The sequence below is a fragment of the Symphalangus syndactylus genome, chromosome 1 (genome assembly GCF_028878055.3).
Source record: "Symphalangus syndactylus isolate Jambi chromosome 1, NHGRI_mSymSyn1-v2.1_pri, whole genome shotgun sequence".
NCBI classification, from domain to species: Eukaryota; Metazoa; Chordata; class Mammalia; order Primates; family Hylobatidae; genus Symphalangus; species Symphalangus syndactylus.
The window spans coordinates 102,361,936-102,385,017 of NC_072423.2; the positions used below are offsets into that span (position 1 = coordinate 102,361,936).

General features: G+C 43.8%; 1 protein-coding gene across 2 annotated transcripts; it reads right to left on the reverse strand.

Annotated features, from left to right (window-relative positions):
• Nucleotides 1-1,376: 1,376 nt before the first annotated feature.
• KCTD6 (potassium channel tetramerization domain containing 6) lies at nucleotides 1,377-11,915 on the reverse strand. Of its 2 annotated transcripts, none has more exons than XM_055273101.2 (3): nucleotides 11,579-11,915; nucleotides 4,955-5,024; nucleotides 1,377-2,789 (listed from the first exon to the last, which is right to left on the reverse strand). In XM_055273101.2, the coding sequence occupies exons 2-3, from the start codon at nucleotides 4,979-4,981 to the stop codon at nucleotides 2,103-2,105; spliced, it is 714 nt and encodes a 237-aa protein (XP_055129076.1). In that variant the 5' UTR covers nucleotides 4,982-5,024; nucleotides 11,579-11,915; the 3' UTR covers nucleotides 1,377-2,102. The 2 variants fall into 2 exon arrangements, with proteins under 2 accessions (XP_055129076.1, XP_055129069.1); XM_055273094.2 differs by lacking the exon at nucleotides 11,579-11,915 and adding an exon at nucleotides 9,333-11,543.
• Between the last annotated feature and the right edge of the window lie 11,167 nt (nucleotides 11,916-23,082).

Consider the following 23,082-nt stretch of genomic DNA (forward strand, 5'->3'; position numbering starts at 1 on the left):
CTGTAATCCCCGCACTTTGGGAGGCCAGGGCAGGTGGATCACCTCAAGTCAGAAGTTCAAAACCAGCCTGGTCAACATGGTGAAACCCTATCTCTACTAAAAATACAAAAATTAGCCGGGCATGATGGCACACACCTGTAATCCCAGCTACTCAGGAGGCTGAAGCAGGAGAATCGCTTGAACCTGGGAGGCAGAAGTTGCAGTGAGCCAAGATCGTGCATTGCACTCCAGCCTGGGCAACAAGAGTGAGACTCCGTCTCAAAAATAAATACATAAAAATCATTTAAAAATAAAATAAAAATAAAAACTGGGAACTAGCATTACTCCTATTTCCACACCTGTTTTCAACCCAAATCATTTTATTTCATATTGATCTCAGCTAGCTCAACAACACGTAACTGGTTGGGCCTTTTTTTTTTTTAAGGTAACTATCAAATCAATTTTAAATACAAGATAATTTTCCAAAATGATAACCTTGTACTCGTATATTGATTTACTGAAACCACAGCAACCTGTCAATAACATCAAAGGATCTTAGTTTCTAGATATTGGTCATTTGTCAAATTTTAAAATAAATTTTCAGAGACATAGGCAAAAATAGACATAAGGAAGTGTTGTCATCTTTCTTGCAGAGAGAGAACCTCAGAATATTCTCACAGAGAGAAGGAGAAAAGGAGTGGCCTGCTTGCCCCAGGGCACACAGCCTCAGCGCTCCACTCTTCCCTTAGAAAATAGGGAATAAATTACATGACTTCCTTTTATACGGTGGTCTAACAAAGTAGGAAGTCTCAGTATAATTAAAATAATCCTTCCTATGAGTTACTTTCAAGAAATAGAAGCACATGAACTATGCAAAATAAGACTACAGTGAAATAAATAAAAGTACGTGTATTTCTCCAAGTACGTGTATTTCTCCGTTCTAGGTCATTCATTCACTGCAGTTTGTTTCTTCTCTTCAGAAATAAACTTAACCTTGTTAACAAAATACATTTGTGGATTACCACAAAACATGAGCATAAAGGGCTAAAGAGTCATTTTGTTCCTGTGCTTAGCACAAAACTGAAGTAATGGTCATAGAACTGTGGGCAATTAAAGAAAAATCTGTAATCTTCAACATAAATTCTTTTGAAAAAATACGAAAAACTGTATGTTCACTGTTCAAATATGCACCCTTTTAGTCAAAATTAATAATTCCATCCATCTTTGCTTCAATGACACAACAGTTCTTATAAACTGCAACCTAAGATCCCACTGTATCCTCTCAAATCAAATACAAATGTGCTATAGGCAGTAAACACTGGGACATAAACAATGCATATTTGAGACAAGGAATATGATTTTCTCCCCTTAAGTAATAATAATCAATAAATACAAACTTACTTTTCATATTTCATTTTTTATTAGTTTTTTTTTTTTCTGGTAGACAGTACACTTGGGAATTATACTGCACCAGGCATAAAGATTAAGATTTCTACCACAGGGACATTTTGTATTCAGAATTCAATATAAATATTTCTAGTCAGACATTTCCATGGCTACAGATATTTGGTTCGTTGATTTATATGCATAGAAAGAAACAGTTGTCATAACTGTAAAAAGCAGTACTTAATAAGTACTTTTAAATGATTGGAACAGTTTTCCTTTAATATTACAATACTACCTATTTATTGGTTTGGAAACTAGGTCACCCTACATGATGTTTTGATTTTTCTCAAAGGCATCATGAGTACTCTGCTTATTCTTTCATTCTTGTGTTTTTAGCCTTCTAGTTGAGTTAGGGACCATTTTATCAGAAATCATTTTAGCACTGTAATAAGAAAAGCTCTGTTAAGGGTAGATTATATACCATAATGATTTTCAGACTTCTTTTTATAAAAAAGGTATCTGGAGACTCTGAACAGGCACATGCATACTCAGGGGGAAGGGAACAAAACATGGAGGAGTCTGCCAAAGCACAAAACTTCCTTCTGGTCCTCACTGCCTTCAAATAAATACAAATATTTAAAAGAAAGAAAAATCTCACACTATGATTTAAAAAAAAAAATCAGTATCTTCCATTTCCTGGAGAGTCTGTTTCCAGGAACCTGTGGCCGGGTCGGAGATCAGTCGTCGGTCTTCCGGGCTAGCCTACAGAAAGTCCAGTTGTGCTCCACTGTGTTTTCATTGGCCCGCTCACTCATGTGATGCACCCGGGTGTTGCGGATCGTGAAACCTTGTTTTGTAATGTATTCCATTAGGTGGACCCTAAGAGAAACTTCCTGGTGATAATCACAGGGTCCAAAAGTAAAGGAAACCTGGCAGTCTCTGGTGTCCATCATGTGCTTATTCCACTTGGTAAAATAATTTGAGATGCCTTCTAGTAAGGAATGGACCTTGGTGGTGATGGTTAGTTGGGTTATGATGACAGCCACTGGGTTGGAGTACTTAGAAAGCTTCCGAGTACTAGACAGCTCCACAACTTCTTCAAAAGTATCCATGGGATACAAAGGCTTAGGATCATTGAGACACTGAATCAAGGGCTCAATCTGGTAAAAATCTGCTTCTTTCCGAAGCAGATCAAATTCCTTAAAATCCAAAGGTAAGGTCAATTCTGAAGTTCTTAAGAAGTTGAGGACATATCGGAAAAGAGGTCCATCTCGATCAATAAAGTAATTGCCTTGAGGGTCTCGAGCTGTGGGGAAGTCCCCCCCAAACATGGCTCCAAGCATGGAATCCGGGTAACGCGTCAATGTGGTGAGAGACGTTGTATACAAGTGTCCACCTACATTTAACGTGACTGGGTCAGTCATCTGAAATTTTTAAAGAAATGATCAGTCATCTGAAATTTTTAAATACTAACTTTGACAAATTAAGAAAATAAGTGATACTGAGCAAAGCCCAAGATTCTTTCAGGCTATAATGTATTTAGTAATCTTCTAATGCAAAATGACTTTACTACCAGCAATAAACCCACCCAGACGAAGTGATCTAACAACATTTGTTTTCAATAGAAAAAAAAAGGAGAAATCCAATTCTTTAAAGACTTATGCCAAGAATACAGGGCATTGACTTCCAGAGCCACAGCATTTCGGGCCCATTATCTACAGAGTTTTCAGGCCAGAATATATTGTGGGAAGGGAAAAGCCACGCTAAAATACACTTATATTTTTCTGATTTTTTTTGAAGGCTTGCACTTTTCTGAACTTAATTTAACATTAGATAGAATTAAAATGATCTGATAATATAGACATTTACTTTCAATATTTCTTTGGTTTCTCCCCCTCAAACAAAAGGAACAAACTATGAAATTTGTCTTTAAAATAAAAATTTGGGCCAGGTACAGTGGCTCATGCCTGTAATCCTAGCACTTTGGGAGGCCAGGGCAGGCGGATTGCCTGAGCTCAGGAGTTCAAGACCAGCCTGGGCAACATGGCAAAACCCCATCTCTATTAAAAATAAAAATAAAAAAAAAATTTGCTGGGCGTGGTGGCCCCTGAGTAGTCCTAGCTACTTGGGAGGCTGAGGTATGAGAATCACTTGAACCTGGGAGGCGGAGGCTGCAGTGAGCCAAGATCAGACCACTTCACTTCAGCCTGGGAGACACAGAGAGATTGTCTCCAAAAAAAAAAAAAATTAATTAAATTAAATTAAAAACTGTGCAGACCTAATCTTGGTAACTTTTTCATGGAAGTGATACTTTCAAATACTAAGTTAAAATATACAGTTTAGTCAATACAACCAAGCCAGAAAAGTATCACATACCCAAAAGCTAACAGCAGCCATAAAATTTCATAATCTGATAGTGTATTCACTTTTGTAACATTAATGCTGCAATCTGGCCTTTAATTTTGAGAAGCAAGCTTCTCTTAAAAAACATACCTTCAGTTTTAGAAATACTATTTATGAAAAAAATAGGCCAGGTGTGGTGGCTCACACCTGTAATCCCAGCACTTTGGGAGGCCAAGGAGGGTGGATCACTTGAACCCAGGAGTTGCTGACCAGCCTGGGCAACATGACAAAACCCCGTCTCTACAAAAAATACAAAATATTAGCCACACATGTTGGTGCCCACCTATCGTCTCAGCTACTCAGGAGGCTGAGGTGGGACAATCACCTGAGCTTGGAAAGTCATGAGCCGAGATCACGCCACTGCACTCCAGCCTAGGCAAAAGAGCAAGACCCTGTCTCAAAAAAAAAAAAAAAGAAAAAAGAAAGGCAGACAGAGACTTCAGGTACTAGGCAAGTAAAATATGCCTTACACCAAAGGAATAGAAAAATAGGGAGACATATGCACATACAAAAAATGCAAGTGGGAGAAGAGGCACTTTCTCAACCATTAATCTCCCAAACCACAATAAAATATCCTCCATATCATTACTCACTAGATCCTTTTGTAGTCATTATTCATGAAGAAAGAGTCTTCAGAGCAACATACTTTAAAAAATAAAAAATCACGTTACCTCTCCAGTGATTATAAAAAGTATTTGGAAAATCCATTTTGAGTTTGATTCCATTAAAACACCAAACAAAGGCGGAGGATTGTTTGAGGTCAGGAGTTAGAGACCAGCCTGGCCAACGTGGTGAAACCCCATGTCTACTAAAAAGACAAAAATTAGCCAGATGTGGTGGTGCACGCTGATAATCCCAGCTACTCGGGAGGCTGAGGCAGGAGAATCTCTTGAACCTGGGAGGTGGAGGTTGCAGTGAGCCAAGATCGCGCCACTGCACTCCAGCCTGGGCAAGAAGGCAAGACTCCACATAAAAAAAAATTAAAAAATAAAATAAAAATTTAAAAAACACCACACAAGACAAAAACGCCTCCAAAATACACCTAAACTAAGTAAAAGGGGGAAGAGAGGTTACACAAATTCACAATTTTCTTTTCTTATAAGATATACCTAAAAATACATAAGGATAAAAAGACACACAAAAGTAATTCCCCAGCCTTCAAAATGCATCTCCAAGAAGCACTCACCATATAGCCCCAGTCTCCATTATCCATCTGCTCCAGTGATGCGTCTTCAAGAGCCCAGGTTTCAGGGAAACTTCAAGAGGAGAAAAACAGACATATGATAGCATATATAACTATGAAAATAGAGAAGAAAGGCTTTTTCCACCCAACAGAGGAGGCCAAACACCAGAAAAACTACTCATCCTTGCTCAGCTGAAACCTACTACAGGGCAACCATCTGGGGAAGAAAGCATTCCCCTAGGGCCTTCTACATGTCCTGTATTCTTACCATAGAGAACCCATCTGGAACTGAGAGATGGAAGATTTTCAGAGAAAGAACTATCCTGTACTTAAGAGAAGGAGGAAGAGTCTAGGAAGTAACCCAGTCATTCAAATTCTACCTCTCCTCTTAGAAAATCAATTTTTAGAATTTATATAAGAGAACATTATGATTAACTCTACAACCTTATCCTGGTACAAACCTATAATGGTCCTCAGCAAAAAGGTCATTTAAGAAAAAGGGAGAGGCTGGGCGCGGTGGCTCACACCTATAATCCCAGCACTTTGGGAGGCTGAGGCAGGCGGATCACCAGGTCAGGAGTTCAAGACCAGCCGGCCCAACATAGTGAAACCCCATCTCTACTAAAAATACAAAAAATTAGCTGGGCGTGATGGCGGGCACCTGTAATCCTAGCTACTCAGGAGGCTGAGGCAGGAGCATCACTTGAACCTGGGAGGCGGAGGTTGCAGTGAGCCGAGATTGTGCCACCGCACACCAGCCCCTGCAACAGTGTGAGACTCCATCTCAAAAAAAAAAAAAAAAAGAAAGAAAGAAAAGAAAAAGGGAGAAGGGGAAAACTCCTTTTCATTAGCATTTCAGGTATACAAGCCAATCACCTGAGTAAAAGCATCAAAAATCATAAACCTCCCAGGACACCAGCATCCCTTTCCAAAAGAAATACATCAGAATGGTATTTATCTTATAATATAAAAAATAATAATGACGCTTTTAAATAATGATGTATTTCTCTTTGTACAACAATTAAAACAAATAGAAAGCGATTTAAATGCCAAAGTGTTAAAAGAGCACGATTTGGGGCAAAAAGAACCTTACCAATATAGATGAGAGTCAATCAGCCAGCACTCATGGAGAGCCAGCCTTAAGACACTGAGAAATGCTCAGATACTAATGATGCCAATGTGAATTTATTTTTATCTACAATTCAAAAGCACTTAAACAAACAGTTTCCCAGCTACTGAACTGCCTTAGTCAGTTCCCTCTCACACACTTCAATCCCAAATCAACCTGCAAAGCAAACTGCAGAGCAAATTTCTAAAGCTCTGGCAAGACATGGTAAGAAACATGGACTTATTGGTATTCATCCAGGAAAAGCACTGGCTTTTTTACGTGGTCCTTTAACAGATCCACTTTTCCCACTTTTAGAGGAATCTGGCACAGAATTCCCAGAACAAGCCCTGGCTACAGAAGATCACAAAGGCTCTTTCTCAAAAGGTCACTCAGGCATGTAGAGAACATTTGCATAGCACAGCATGGGCTGAAATCAGAGCCTGAAGCATCTATTTCTCTACCTTGCAAATCCTTCAAAGCACACAAACTAAAATGTGGACCAGACTATGGGGCAGTCAGTTTTTATTCTTTACACTCAGCAGTTGGATATAGATAGGCCTCCACATGCTATGGGGTGAGAAATGGAACAAATGTCAAATTCAAGACTGTTATGACAGTCTTTCATTCCTCTGACTTGCTTCACAAATAGTATCCGAAGTAAACAGGACCAAGAAATGGGCTTTGCCAATTTGTCTTGCCAGGATCTGATTCAGTTGCTGATAACAACAGATTAGTAACTGAGCAATTTAAAAGGCCACTCATCCAAAAGTGCTAGTAAGATGCTCATCTTTGGCATTTTCCCATCACCCAAAGTATTCATTCCTGACAGCCTCAATAATCATTCATTCAGCCAACAATTATTGTGGGTCACCTATAGAGTGGAGGGGGTGCCTATGTGCAATGTGGATACACAGAAAGAGGAAAAGGACAATCTTTGCCCTCATGGAGCTTTCCATCTATAATGGAAGGCAACATGCAATGACTGAAGTACAGAACAGAATTCAAAGTGCTATATAACAGATGGACCAGCAGAGGCCCGCGAGAGGGGAAAAGCAAGATTCCAAAGGGGACATGGAGGACTTCTGGGAAGAGCCCACTCAGTTGAATCCTTGAAAGAAAATTCGAACAACCTGAGAAGGGATTCTAGAAGGAAGAAACAATTTAGTAGACAGGGGTATGAAAGACTTTTTTCCCCCTACAACATTCCTGATACCAGTAGGCCGAGCAGGGATTACTATCCTCATCTTAAAGATGCAAAACAGAGAAACAAGGCAGATTAAGTGACTAGCTGAGGGCGCCACAGCTGGGAAGTAACTAGATAAGAACTTGCATGTTCTGACTCTTAGTCTAGATTTTTCCAAAAATCCCCTCCTAGGGTAGAAATTGAAAGAACAGAATCCAAGAGACAAGAAATTGAAAAAGATTAACTTTAAACTCTCTATAGCCATCTATTAACCCTATCCATCCAGTAGGGTTTTATTTACAAATTTTACAGTAACTCAGCCTAACTAAACAGTCATAGTGGGTTTGTAAAAATTCTCCTGAGGCCCCCCCACCAAAAAAAGGCAGGAACCCATTCAACTAGTGTGAATAATGGTTGCTGTCCTGTCTGTAGTGACATAAAGAACTCCAATCCATGAATATCCAAATGATTAAATGAGAAACAGAAGATCAAAGACAACGAAAAAAGCAGACATCAATGTTGCAGCCATTAACAAAAAGTCTGTCCACTATTAACCCTTTTTTTCTTTTTTACTGCTAAATCAAAACAAGGTAACTTCTTAGGCAGTTATCCAAAAAAAAAAAAAAATTATAGATGATGTCCCTGAATCTGTTCCACAGCAAAAGCAAAAGTTCTGGTACAAAGATGTGATGAAAGCTCACGCTTAATAATTCAGGAAAGCAATTATGGGAATCTACAGCCCATGTTTCTTAAAAACCACCCAAAAGCCTTCCTATACTTGTATATAAGATACATCAAAATAAATTGAAGCAAAGTCACTATTAGTCACTTCCAATAACCATGACTAAACTGTCTAAAGAAATCAAATTGTTCATTAAAGAGTTCAAAGGGAAAAAACAGTATTGATTAGTTAAAATTTTATCTCTCCCTGCTTCTAAATATCTTCTGTGGTGATGCTTAAATACAGCAAGAAACAAACAAATAAAAAAAGCTTGAAAAATTCCTTGTTATCCAATAGCTGGATAATGATCAGCTTCTGAATTCTGAATTGACGACCATTAGGAATATCTCTGAAACAATGCAGATGAATGAAATACAATCCCAAAGAATTTCCAGAATAGTTTCAATCTCTTCTACTGAATCATTTTCCAGAGCTACTAACAATTAGAAAATGATTCATTTGCTTTTCATCTTCTCTACCTTCTGGCACAGTCTCCAGTGGAGGGCTTAATGAGAAGTTAAATGACCACAAGACAGGCAGCAGAAGGAAGACCTTGAAATGGGTATCAAATAGGCCTATTTTACTTGATGAAAGCAAAGAAATATCTGATATTTCAGAAAATCTACCAGGAATGGTAACAATAAAAAACGAAAAAAAATTTTTCCTTTATAGTGACTTTCCTTACTAAAACTAAAGATGGTTTTGAAAGACAGCAAATGCAACCAAGCACAAACAGCTATAAAGTTCAAAGAAGCCTCTGACCCTGTAAAATCAGTTCACCTGAAAAGATGTAACCTTTGATGCAAATAAAATTCTTGTGAAAACACCGACCATTCCCCAAAGAATATAAAGCAGTGCTGAAAATTCAACCATGTTTAAGCTTCAAAGGTTATTGTGACTAATGTATAAATTCTGACAGTGTCATGTTAGCAGGTAATTAAGCTTAAGAAAACACATACTGAAGAATTTATAGAAGCCTTAAAAGGAAGTATTAATTTTCTAAAATAGCATATCTGAAGAAATGCATAATTCAGTAAGTTAATAACTTAAAAAAATAACCTAAGAACCCTTAAATGCCATTCTCCCTATCACTGCAGAATTGCAATTACAGGCCTAATGGTTATGATGAACTAACTTAACAAAAATATTCTGAGTTTATCATTCCTGCTACAGATTAAGAATTCTCCAGGGCAAAAGTCCTAATCCTATATAACTACCTATATGTTGCAATAAAAACCTCCAATGAATAATAAAAAACTCCAACTACTGACTTCCCAGAGTTTCCAGGCAGCCCTTTAAAAATGCTTTTTTACTGAAACCTTAGTGTCTGGTAGTCAGAAGAGAACAAACTCCCTTTTTCAATACTTACCTTCAAAATTGCCTTTGTACTGAGTTTTGCTCTTCTTGAAATTGGGAGTTTGAAAGTGAAATACTTTTTATAGTAACTAGTTCAGCGACATCTAAAGGAGTCTTTGGGGTTAACATTCACATACAGGCCAGCACAAGTAGCCAGGCATACAAAGAGAACGTGATGATGGTTAGATTATCCTTAACCACACCACTGCAGAAATGCATTTTTCTCTAAAAGTAATCATTTTCTCTTTCTCCTCTCTCAACCATGTGGTCTAGAAGAGAGAAGCTATAGGTTTAAAAGTGACCTAATATTAAAAAGCTGTCACAAATAGTCACAAAATCGTAACACTCCTCTTAACCCTCAGTTTCCGCAAGATAAAACGGTATAATACCACCTTCCCACAACGGGGTAATTACACCATTTAGGCACAACACAAAGGCAAACATTGGCCTATAAGAGTAACACATCAGGACAAAGAAAGAGAACAGGTTCCCAGGGAGGTCCTGTAGTTGAATTCTGCTCCGTTACTGATTATAAGACCCTGAGAAAATCACTTTATGCCCAGCTTCTTCTTTGAGGAAATGGAGAAAATAAGGGAGATCGTGAATATAAAACCATCTGTAAACTGGCAAGTATTAGACAAATGTGAAAACATTAGTGGCAGCAGCATAAACAAAATTTCTAGGTTAACATGAGAAACTTGAATGTGAACACAAGTAATTTAGAGCATTGGCCTGGAGATGGCAAATAGGGAGGAGGCAGCCTCTTAAATTGCTTCAAGTCTCCCCAGGTCCTCCTTTTCCCAGAGCTCCAGAAGGGAGAACTACATACAGGTAAAGGGGAGTGTCTAGTTTTCCCAGTTTTCCCAGAGATCACCAAACATCTGAGCTCCTGATCTCAGAAGGAACTTCTTTAAAGCATGACTCAGGATTATCTCCAAGGTAAAGCTGAATCCAAATATGTACATGTACTCCATTTTAAATGGACCCCAAATATCAAAATCCAAACGCACTGAAGGATTCATAGGGTTCACCCTAAGATTCCTTTAAGTAGTAATGCTTTGGTTAAAATATGATTTATGAAAATTCAAATCACAAAACTTTGGAATGGCATCCATGGCTATCCTGACCACTCCATCGTTCATATCTAAGGCATAGCACAAAATCAAGTATCAGTATGGACTGATGGTTTTCGGCCAAAGAGAAAATTCTCTCAACCTACCAACCCTGCTGACAAAAACATTTTCCTTTTCCTAGCTACATATTTGTTCATTTGAAAACATCTCAATCTTGGGCTCAGGACTGTGCTACATGCTGTCCCCAAGCTTCTCTCCTATCCCAGGATGATTCAAGTAATAGAGCATTTGTGACAGCGAAAAAAAGAACATGCCAGGGGGATATGGAAGAGATACTTAGGCTACCCCAAATATTCTTAGCCGAGCCGGGTCATCCCAGGTCACTTTGCCACCCAAACCTCTTCTATCACAAAGTCCTAAAATTGGATCCATCAACTTGTTCTAGAACTGGTATACTTGAACAGAAACATGGTAACTTCAGCAGAATATCCAAACAGGATCTCTGTCACGTTTCATTTCCCCGTCCCACCCCCAGACACAGCCTCTACCACTGTCAGCCCAGCAGGTGCTGCCAGGGCTCCCCATTACCATGGCCATTTATCACCTCTGACATCAAGCATTAAAAACGCCAGCACACACACAAATCTAGGCATAAGGAACTCAGCTGCGATCTGAGAGTCTCTTCAGGGCAGAAAATCCCAAAGGCAGGGTTTTGAGTCCTGCCTCACGCTTTAAACTAGGGCAATTGGTGGCTAATAAGCGCCATCCCCCAAAAACAATCATTTTCGAGCACACCCCAAATATCTCCGTCCGGGCCGCGCTTCGCTGCTGCCCCGCCAGCGAAGCCCCCGCAACCCGACCCGGCCAGGGGTAGGGCGGGCGATGCTCCGGGCCCGGAAGAGGGGCGCGCCGCGGAGCTCCGAACCCGGGCCCGCAGAAACCGCGCATCCCCGCCGGGCGGGCCCCGGAACCCCCGCCCAGGCCCCGCCGCGGGCACCTCCGCTGCTGGCTCGTGCCAGCCCCGGGACGCGCGGTCCCCTCAACGCGGCCCCGCCGCCGCCCGGTTCCAGAAGCCCCCGCCCAGATCCTCCTCAGCCCCGCTCCCCTGGCGGCTCGGCGCAGACGTCTCCTGAAATCCGGCCCTCCCAAGCCCCAGCCCCGCAAGCCCCGCGCCAGCCCCACTCACTGCGCGGCGGTGGCGGCTGCGGCCGGGCCGGGAGATGCCCGCGGCCGGAGAGCGCGAGCGCTGGGACAAGCGAGCCCGCGCCCGGCGACGGCGGCGGCGGCGGCGGCTGCGGCGGCAAAGGGGACGACTGAGCCCGCGCCCGGAGTTGCGGCGCCAGCTGCCCGGCGCGGGCGGCGCCTTCCCAGCAGAGCCGCGGCGCCACGAAAGCGGGCGCCCCCTAACGGCAGCGCGGGCGTGAGGCCAGAGAGCCGAGCGGCCTGAGGAACTCAGTGAGGGCAGTCGGAGCCGCGCGGTCAAGACCACACGACCGCGCCCCGAAGCCCCGCCCCGAAGCTCCAGTCCTGCCCCTTAGGCTCCGCTCCGAAGCCCCGAAACCCCGCCCCTACGTCCCGCCTCCGCCCGCAGCCTGGGGTCCGCCCAACCCCAGGCCCACTGCGTCCTCAGGGCTGGTACCTCCACAGCTGTTTCTCCTTAGTCATTTCACGAACTTGTATGGGCCCCCCACTATATCTCAGGCCTGGGAGTTTAGGAGATACAGCGGCCACCAAGACGGAGGCGGGTCCTAATGAAAGGAGAAGACAGACAAGACTCAAGGAAACAGCTAATAGACAAAATAATGACAAGTTATGACCGTAAGTGTTGGGAGGGACATGATTAGAGGACTTAGATGGAAAAGAAGGGAAGAGAGCCCCTGCTTCAAACGCAGTGGCCGAGGAAGACCTGTACCCCGACCTGCGGCCAGAGCCCCTCCTGCCTGCCCTGCACTGGGGAGACAACCCTGCGATGAGGCCTGTGAAGGGGCCACCGGGGCAAGGCGGTCTGGTCCGGCCTGGCGGGCAAGACAGCAAAGGGCAGCTGGGCCCAGGGGCTCAGCAACACGGGCAGCCAGGTGGAGAGAAGGGCAGAGCCACCTTCAGCAGACAAAACGACCCGTGCATAAGTCTCTAGGGCCTGGAGGAGCTCGGCCCTAGATGAGACTGGCGCTGGTATTGTCCCCACTTCACCAGGAAGGAAGCCAAGGCTGCAGAGGATGGGCACCACCTAACGCCTCAGGGCTAATTGGTCTCCATCCGTCCACTCGTTCCAAGTCCATTCACTTCCTGCTAGCCAGGCCACTGTCCCCTTCCGGTGGGACCAGTTACCTGATGTTGGGTTTAACCTTCTCCACCAGAATAACCATTGGCCTTAGAAACTCACTTGGGTTTGGCCGGGCGTGGTGGCTCACGCTTGTAATCCCAGCACTTTGGGAGGCCGAGGCGGGTGGATCACGAGGTCAGGAGATCGAGACCACAGTGAAACCCCGTCTCTACTAAAAATACAAAAAAAAAATTAGCCGGGCGTGGCGACGGGCGCCTGTAGTCCCAGCTACTCGGAGAGGCTGAGGCAGGAGAATGGCGTGAACCCGGGAGGCGGAGCTTGCAGTGAACCGAGATTGCGCCACTGTACTCCCGCCTGGGCGACAGAGCGAGACTCCGTCTCAAAAAAAAAAAAAAAAAAAACTCACTTGGGTTTCACGTCTGCATGTGTGTGAGCTAGCTCTGGGGTTAAAATTATATCAGCATGATCATCACAGTTATATCTGATACTTGATTTGTCTCCAAAAGCTCAAATTGATAGGTTAAATAAATGACATATGCTTCATCAACATAACTGAGTGCTACATTATCAAATTCACAAAGACTAGGTGAGAATACAGGGAAATGTGTGTGAAAATGATCAATACACAAACTAGTATACATGATATCCTGATTTTATTTTTAAAAACATATATATATACAGACAAAAATTTTCAAGGAAATACATCAAACCATTGACCATTGTGTTCAAGATAACTGTATGGGAATGTTAATGGCATTACTTCATAACGTTCTTCTGAATTTTCATGAATATTGAATTTATAATCAGAGCACATGAATATTGAATTTATAATCAGAAAAATACAATGAGTTTTGGTTTGGTTTTTCTTTTTTTTTTTTTTGCCCCCCACCCTGCCCCACCCCACTGGGTTTTGTTGTTTTTTAATAGAAGGACAATACCAAAATTACCCAATACTCAGATCTCTAGAATTTGGTGCCACTGAAAACCCAGAATTGCTTCTGACTTACTGGGTGTCCTTGAAAGAGTCATTTCCCCTCTCAGGGCTTCTATTTCCCCATATAAAAACTGATGGATTAATTTTGTTGGTGATTTTGTCAGACCTAGTCCTTCCTATCTTAAAATTTTTATAACTAGTGCTAATTGTACTTTCACTTTTGTATTTTATAATTGATAAATGGTTATTGAAATGCAGTCGGGCTTTATATAATCTTATATTCAGCAAAAGTGAACTCTTTCAGTTCTAATAAGTTTGTAGGTTCTCTTGAATTCGCTATGCAAATAATCATAGAGTCTGCAAGTCGTAACAGTGTGGTATCTTCCTGTGCTTGTTTTCCTTTTTCTTGCTGTACTGTGCTGACTAAATTCTCTCCCACAATTTGAAGAGCAGTGATGGTAATGGGCATTTCTATCTTGTTCTTGACTGCTTCTAACATATCACCATTAACTATAGTGTTTGTCGTGGATTTTTTGATAGATATTCTTTATCAGGGTAAGGAAGCACTATTCTTTACTATGAATGGGTGCTGAATTTTATCAATGTGAGATTCCCCCCATTGCAATGTAATAAAGTACAACCATGGATCTTACTATATTAAACCATCCATGTATTCCCGGGATAAACTCACCTTGATGATGTATTTTTTTAAGTCAATACATTTTTATTCAAGGAATTTCAGAAGTCATGATGTATTATTTTTTCAATATACCGCTAGATTCCATTTGCTAATATTTCATTTAGGGTTCCATTTGCTAATATTTCATTTAGGGTTTTTGTATCCACGTGGATGACTGAGATATGCTACTATTTTCCATTCTTATTCTCTCCTCATCTGGCTTTGCTATCAAAGTTACATGAGCCTCATAACATACCTTAAGGAATGAGTGTCTATTCACTAGACTGGGATTTTCTGTAGTTTGAATGTTCTATAGGATGCTCCCGCATACCATCTGGATCTGTTGGTTTGGGGGGTTGGGGGTGGAAAGGGTTTATATTGGAAGCTGTTTGCCTCCATAGAGCTCAGGGTTGCAAGCCTGCTGGGGAAGGCTGGCTTCTGGTTTACAGCTGCCCCGACCCTCTCTCTGCACCTCTCTTTTCCAGGTGGCCACCAAGTATCCAGGCTCCTGTGGTAAAGATACTGATCCTGGTCTGCCCTGAGGCCAGACTGACCTGGAGGGGGCTGTTTATTATTGCAGCTACACCTGTTACAGGAAGGAACCAAGCCCAGCACGGTGCTGAGAGGGCAAAGGGGGACCAGCAGTTGACAAAACTGAATGAAGCGTGGAGATCTGAGTCCCCTCCCTCTCTCCCTTCTTCTCCCAACTCTCACTGCCTAGCCGACCTCACCTCCTACTTGTCAGGAAAACCTTTCCCCTTCAGTGGGAGCCCCCTGGACCCCTCCTCTGCCCTCTTTTGGATTGACCCGCATTGCACTGTCCTTCCCTCATGAGATGGCTGGGGGATCCCACCTCCTGTCCAGGTGATCCCCTCCCTGGGCCCTAGTCCATTCCTTCTCTCGCCCTTTAGCCTCTCCAGGCTCAGATCTTCCATCCCTCCCTCTCTCCAGTCCATCTCCCTTGCCCATCAGCAGATAAACAGCCTCAGGTCTCTGTCTGACTCAAGAATTTTCAGACTTCTCCTTCGACACAGTGTCCCCCTCCCTCTCTTCCTTTGCTGTGTCCCCCACTTCCCCTAAGACCCCAACCCGTAACATTCAATCTGGCCTCAGGGCCCACCTCTCCATCTAAATGGGTCACCAGAATCCTCCTTGATACTAAATCCCAAAGAACCTCCTCCGACCTGCATGGCTCAGGCCTCTCCGCAGCAAGGCCTCTGCAGTGACGTCTGCCAGGGGACAGCCTCTTCCCTTGGCTTCTAGGATGCGTGTTCTCCTCGTTCTCCTCCTTCTTCCGTAGCTCCTCCTCTTAGACTTACAAAGATGCTCCTCTTGCTTTACCCCGACACTTATGCTCAAGTTCCTGTTCAACACCATCACCCCCTCTCCACGGAATGGCTCAGCCACCTCCATGGATTCCTTCACTGTGTCTGAGCCAAAGGCTTCCAAATCCCTGTCTCCGGCCCAGCCCTCTGTCCTGAATCCAGAGCTATAGATCTTGTCTGTTCTATAGCCCCAATTCTGTACAAGGTACTGTGCTAGGTGCTTTTACCCACTGTATCAGTTACCTTTTGCCACGTAACAAATAATCCCAAAAGGTAGGGTCTTAAAACAGCTTCCAAGTGCTTTCCCCTCCGTTTCTGTGGGTCAGGAACTTAGAAGCAGCTCAGGGTCCCGCAGGAGTTTACAGTCTAATTGGTGGCAGGGGCTGCAGTCATTTGAAGCCTGGAGACTTCCCTTCCAAACTCACTCACATGGCGTTCAGCACAAGGCATTCATTCCTTGTCATGAGAGTCTCTCCTGACAACATGGCAGCTGACTTCCCCCAGAGCAAGTGACCCAAGAGAGAGCAAGATAGAAGCCACAATGTCTTTTATAACCCAGCCTCAAAAGCAACACACATATGATTATGGTCCCACAGATCAACCCTACTACAGTGTGGGAGGGCACCACAAGGCGTGAACAAGGAGGCTGCCACCACACCCTCACGACAGCTCTGAGGGCAGAATACCCCCACCTCCCACGGGATATGTGAGAAGACGAAGGCACAGAGAGGTGAAGTTATTGATCCAGGCCACATGACTAAGTGTGGCAGGAGAGACTGGAACATGGTTCTGCCGGCTCCCTGCAGTTTCCTCCTCCTCACAGCCCATCGAACCAGGGTCCACCGCCAGCCTCCTCACCCTCAGCATGTGCAAACCTGAACTCTCCTCACCACCCCCAAACCTCCCAAGTCCCCAGCTCAGCTCGGCAAATGGTGCCTCCATCCTCCCATCTGCCCAGACCAGAAGCTTTGAGTCATGCCTGCTCCTCCCTCCCCCTCACTTCCCAGTGCCAGAGAACCCAGCCCTGCCAAGTCTTCCCCCTCAGTGCAGCCTGGATCCATTTCTCCTTCTCCCTCTTCATCTCCACCACCAAGCCAGCAACATGTCCATCTCGGACCTCTGCAGCAGCCCCCTCCTGGTGTCCCCCGTTCCCTCCGCCCCGACCCTACGCTGCCCATCCGTCCTCCTCTCTCCAGCATGAGTCAGCTCTAAGAGCACGAAGCTGTGTGTCACCCTGCCTGCTTTATACTCCTTCAGTGGCACCCATTGCCTTCAGGGTCCAGTTCAAACTCCCCACAGTGTGGCCTGGGCCCTGCCCACTGGTCCTTCCTCTTCCCCTCTCCTCTCTCTCTGGGCCCAGCCTCTCTGGCCACATTTTAGGTCCTGGGACCCACTGCTCATTTTCTCACTTCAGGGCCTTCCATTATGCGGTTCCCTTGACCAAGATCTCTCTTTCCCCACCCTTAGCATACCTGTCTCCTCATCCTTCAGCATATTGTCACCTCCTCAGGGAGGTCTTCCCTGACCTCCCAGCGAGGCTGAGTTCCCCCAGCTATAACTTCCACAGTGCCTGTCCTTCCCTCTCTCCACCTCCCTGCTTCTCAGCTGGACTGTGAGCTTCTTGAGGGCAGAGGCTGTGTCCCATTAGCTCATAACTGCACTCTAGAACTTCACCTGGTACCCGGCACTTAGCACGTACTCAACAGCTGTGTGATGGTTTGGTGCATTCTCTGCACTGCCTCCTGCCCTCTTGCACTCCATACTCCAGCATGTGGACAATGTTCGTTTCCTTAGATGAATTACAGGATCTCTGACCTCCAGATGTTCACTCATGCTGTTCCCTCTCAGGCATGCCCTTCCCTTTCTTCCCCCAATTCACTCAGCTAACTCCAGTTTATTCATCAGCAACTTGGTTTGCCAGACTTAGCAAATGAAAATACAGGATGCTCTGTTAAATTTGAATTTCAGATAAACAATGAATATTTTTTTCATATAAATATGTCCCAAATATTGCAGTAGATACAAGCATCCAGTATTTTACCTGGCCACCCTATCAGGAACCAGCACCACTCCCCTTTCCTTTGAGAGGTCTCCCTGGCCTTCACCTCTACTTTAGGTCTGCTCGCCCCCTAAGCCAGAGGTCCCAAACCAGCCCCCTGCTGGCTCCTGCTGAGCACATAAACACTCCCTCTGTTTTGAAATAGTCCAAACCAACTGGACTGTGATCTCCTGACACAGAGAATTGTGTCTCAGACTCCATTCAGAATCTCTCTTCACCTGGGACAATCTTGGCCCTCAGGAGATGGTCAGTCAGGTTTAGAGAGAAGAGAAATGAAAGAGCAATGAAGAGAAAAAAGTAAACAAGTGGGGAAAAGGAACTACGAAATGTAACACAGCCCAAGGAGCAAGAGCAGGCTGAAGCTCTTGACTGCGTGCAATGTGGAGTTCCCCTTCCCACCTCCTTCCATGCCTTGCCTTGCCTCTGTCAAGTAGAGTCCCTCTTCCCCCAGTTCCAGCCTCAGGGAGCTTTCAGATTATTCTGGAGCAGGAATGCAAAAAGAAACCAGTCTGGGTCCCTTTAGAAGGTTTTCCAAAACAGCCTCTTGAGCTTTAAAATGGGAGGCCCTAGGCAGGTGCAGTGGCTCACACCTGTAATCCCAGTACTTTGGGAGGCCAAAGCAGAAGAATGGATCACTTAAGCCCATGAGTTCGAGACCAGCCTGAGCAACATAATGAGACCCACCCCCATCCCTACAAAAAAATACAAAAATTAGCAGGGCATGGTGATGTGCGCCTATAGTCCCAGCTACTTAGGAGGACGAGGTGGGAGGATTGCTTGAGGTGGTTGATGCTGCAGTGAGCTGCGATTGCGCCAGTGCATTCCAGCCTGGGAAACAGAGCAAGACCCCATCTCAGAAAATAAAATAATTAACCAATTCGTTAATTAAAGTAAAATGGGAGGCCCTGTGAGGGAGCAAGGTGGGAGTTCATGCTTCAGCCCCGGATGGAGGAGAGCTGTGAGGGTGCACTGGGCAGGGAGGCACCCTCAAAGCAGGGGGCTGCTCAACTGCTCTCAGAGTCCAAGCAGGTCACCTGAGGGCTAAACCCGCACTCAGCCCACACATGGCCATTCAAATTACCTCCCACAAGCCCTGCCATGCTGGGGGTGGTCCCTAGGGACTGCAGGGGGTGAGGAACCCTAAAGCAGTGAGTTGCATCGATTATCTGAACCCTCATCTCTGCTGATCTCCTTCCAACTACCTGTTGTGGCATATTCTGAGCAGTCGAGGAACTGGCCAGTGGGGAAATGCACTCCATTCTGCCTCTCTTGGTAGTGGGCTCTGTCTCTTCTGTGTATGGGTGTGTGTGTGTGTGTGTGTCCCTTTCTTTTCCTTTGGTCCTTGTGCCACCAGTTTCACCAGCTGTGGTTTTCTTAGGACTTGTAAATGGCCTTCTTTCACTTTCTACTCACTGGGTGCATCAACTCGGAAATAAATTCCTAAACAGTCCCCTTGCACTCTCTGTCCCTGGGAACTGGCCCTGGTCCCTCTCCACACTTGCCTCAGCTTCCAGGCCACCCTCTGGCACAAGTGACCCTTGCAGCCAGCAGTTTCCAATGCCTCCTCCACATCCAGCCATTAAGACGCTTTGGCAAGTTTGATGAGAGTGTTTTTCCTTTTTTTAATAAGGTTTCTAATTGCCTGTTATTTCCAACCTTCTCTTTAATCCGCTTCCAAAACTCTGCTGGGAGCTACAGAACCAGGGAAAGGAATCTGGTTCTCACCAGTGTCAGGAGAGAGGCCCTGTGGTTGTCCTTGGATGTCACCATCCTCTTCACCATTATGACTCTGTAATTATAGACAACGGATCTTAAATTAGCCCAGGAATCAGAAGCTCTGGCTCCTGTCTTCAGCCCCAGGAGTGTCTCAGCGTGCCACCTCTGAAAAGTTTACTGGCTTTGAGACCCCTTTTATGTCAAATGGGAATAAAGCCGCCTAGCCATAGCATCACCGGCTGGTGTGAAAAAGGCTCGTAAAACAACTCCAGATTCTGAAGTCTCACCCTTTCAACTCCGTGCCCCCAAACACTTGTCTGTAACACATTTCAGGCCTTGGTGTATCCTCCCGCCCTGTTCCTAATCCAAGCCATTTCCTCTGCATGTGTTTAGTTGTTTAGCAAGCGTGTAATCACTTGCAAAGCCTTGCTTCTGCCTTTTCTGTCCATTCCCTCCCAGGCTGGGTCTCTCTGGGTCCTAGGCCCTCTCTTTCCACACTTTTTCCTACCTGGATGCCTACCCTCAACCTCAACCCAACGAGGGGGCACCGACTCACTGTCCCTGCCCCCACCTCAAATATATTGCTTTGTCAAGGAGTTCTGCATGACTGTCTGAAATATGGTTATGACAGGGATCAGGACATGCTCCCCCAAAATATGGCACCTTGGCATACTGGATATTTTTAAGCTGAAAGAATTTGAGATGCAGGAAGGATTCTTTGACCTTCCCCGGAAACTAGTCGTAAGCCCTTATTTAGTTCCTTATGAAGTCCTCCACATCACACAAAACTTATATTACATAAATGTGTAAGTTTTTCTCTTGTTAATCTGTCTTTTGCTACAGAAGGAAAAAGGTATTTTTTCCTCCATATAGTTACCTTTATAGAGCTCCTATGTTTTATACAACATGCAATAATAATATTTGTAAAGTTGCCATAATACTGGATCTGTGAATGTTATAGGAGCTTCTGAAATGTAAAGTATGATTACAAGGCAAGAACGCTATCTTAACCCTAGTAAAATGTCCTTAGGGTTTTGGGGCGATACGGGGTTTGGAGGGCTCAACACCTCAATGACTAACAGTGGATCCATTGTCATCTCAGCAAAAAAAAAAAAAAAAAAAAAAAAGAAGAGAGATAGACAGAGCATCATGTCGAGCAGTAACTATAGCAACTGCATGAAGAGCCATGTTTTGGGATTCAGAATTGCCTTACACATGTCACTTATTTCCTGTTACTGACATCAGGTCCCAGGATGACTGGGTGGGACCCCAGCTTGCTCTCTGGCTCTGTCACTTACCAGCAACCAGGGCTCGGACCCACTCAAAAGCCTCTCAGCCTCAGTTTCCTCAACTGTAAAATGGAATAAACAACTCCTATGCAGGGTTGTTATGACACTAAAACGAAACACTTAAAGTATGAAAAATTCTGATAATGCAGTGCCTGGCATGAAGTCAGCACACAATAAATTGGTAGCTCTTATTGTAATAACTAATTGCTGTACTGCTGATTTGAAGAGATAAATATAGAAGTGAAACCCTGGCAGGCAGCAGGAGAACTGGGCTGAGAGATAGGGGACTTTTTTGAGACTGATGATTTGATTTTTCCAACAAGACCTTTTAAAACATCCATTTATTTTGGTTGCAAGTTGAGACATTGTCCACCTTGATAATTCCTGTGAATAATTAAGGAACAGTGACTTCCATTGATGTTCTTATAGCACTTGTGTGATTAATTAAATATACCTTTTTATAATCCTTTCTGAATTAAGACACACAAAACCTAAACTCCTAACATTGTAAAACTAAGGTGGCAGAGTCATGTAATTATACACAGTAATAAACAGAAAAGTAACAACTTTATCATTAAATACTTAAGTAATAATGAGGAAGAAACAGCATCCCCATTTTGACCGAAGTTTTTTTTTAGGTATAATTTTGTTACTGGGGTATAACGTCCATATGGAAATATGCACAGAGCAAAAACAGCTCAATGAATTTTCACAAAGTAAACATACCCTTGTAACCAACATGCAGATAAAGACAAAGAACAGCACCAGTACTCCAGGAGCCCCCTCATATCCCGTCTTGGCTAATCTTTCCATTACTTTCTTTATTTTGTTTTCTTTTCTCCTCTTCCTCCTTCTTCCTCTTTGAGATATAATTTGCAAGCCATACAATGTATTCATTATAAATACAGTTTGATGATTTCTTCTAAATTTATGCAGTTGTGCAACCATCACCACCATTCACTTATTTGTTTGTTTGTTTGTTTTTTGAGATGGAGTTTCGCTCTTGTTGCCCAGGCTGGAGTGCAAGGTCATGTTCTCGGCTCACTATAACCTCTGATTCCTGGGTTCAAGGGATTCTCCTGCCTCAGCCTCCTGAGTAGCTAGAATTACAGGCACCCACCACCGTGCCTGGCTAATTTTTGTATTTTTAGTAGAGACAGGGCTTCACCATGTTGGCCAGGCTGGTCTCCAACTCCTGACCTCAGGTGATCCACCCGCCTCAGCCTCCTAAAGTGCTGGGATGACAGGCATGAGCCAACACGACTGACCACTATCCAGTTTTAGAATTCTTCCTTTGCTCCAAAAACTTCTCTTGTTCAAAGTCAGTCTCTTTTGATGGTCAATCCTTACTCCCATCCTCAGCCCCAGACAACCATTGATCTGCTTTCTGTCCCTAGAGTTTAGAGTTTTGCCTTTACCAAAATTTTTAAATAAGTGGAAGCATACAACAGGAGACAAACAACAATAGTCTTTTGTGTTATAACTGGTTTTTGTTTTTGTTTTTGTTTTGAGACGGAATCTCGCTCTGTCACCCAGTCTGGAGTGCAGTGGCACGATCTCAGCTCACTGCAACTTACGCCTCGGGGGTTCAAGCGATTCTTCTGCATCAGCCTCCCGAGTAGCTGGGAGTATAGGCGCATGCCACCACGCCTGGCTAATTTTTCTATTTTTAGTAGAGACGGGGTTTCACCATATTGGCCAGGCTAGTCTTGAACTCCTGACCTCGTGATCTGCCTGCCTCGGCCATAACTGGTTTTTTAATCATAAAACATATAAATATGAACATTGCCAGATTAGAGTTTTCCAAGGGTGGCACATGAAACAACTTTAGTTCCTCAACAAAATACTGGCAAACAGAATTCAACAACACATTAAAAAGATTATTCACCATAGTCAAAGGGGATTCACCCCAGGGATGCAAGGATGGCTCAGCATATGCAAATCAATAAACATGATACATACATCAGCAGAATCAAGGACAAAAACCATATTAGCATTTCCATAGATGCTGAATAAACAGACAAAAGTCAATATTCCTCATGATAAAAACCCTCAACAAATTGCGTATAGAAGGAACATACCTTAATGCAATAAAGGGCATATATGACAAGCCTACAGCTGAACAGGGAAAAATTAAAAGCCTTTCCACTAAGATTTGGAAAAAGACAAGGATGCCCACTTTTGCCACTTTTATTCAACATAGTACTAGAAGGTAGAGAAATACATCAAGGACATTCAAATTGAAAAGGAAAAAGTCAAATAATCCTTGTTTGCAAATAACATGATCTTATATTTACAAAAGCCTAAAGACTCCAAGAAAAAACCCTTAGAACTGATCAATGAATTTAGTAAAGTTGCAGAATACGAAATCAACATGCAAAAATCAGTAATGCTTCTATATGCT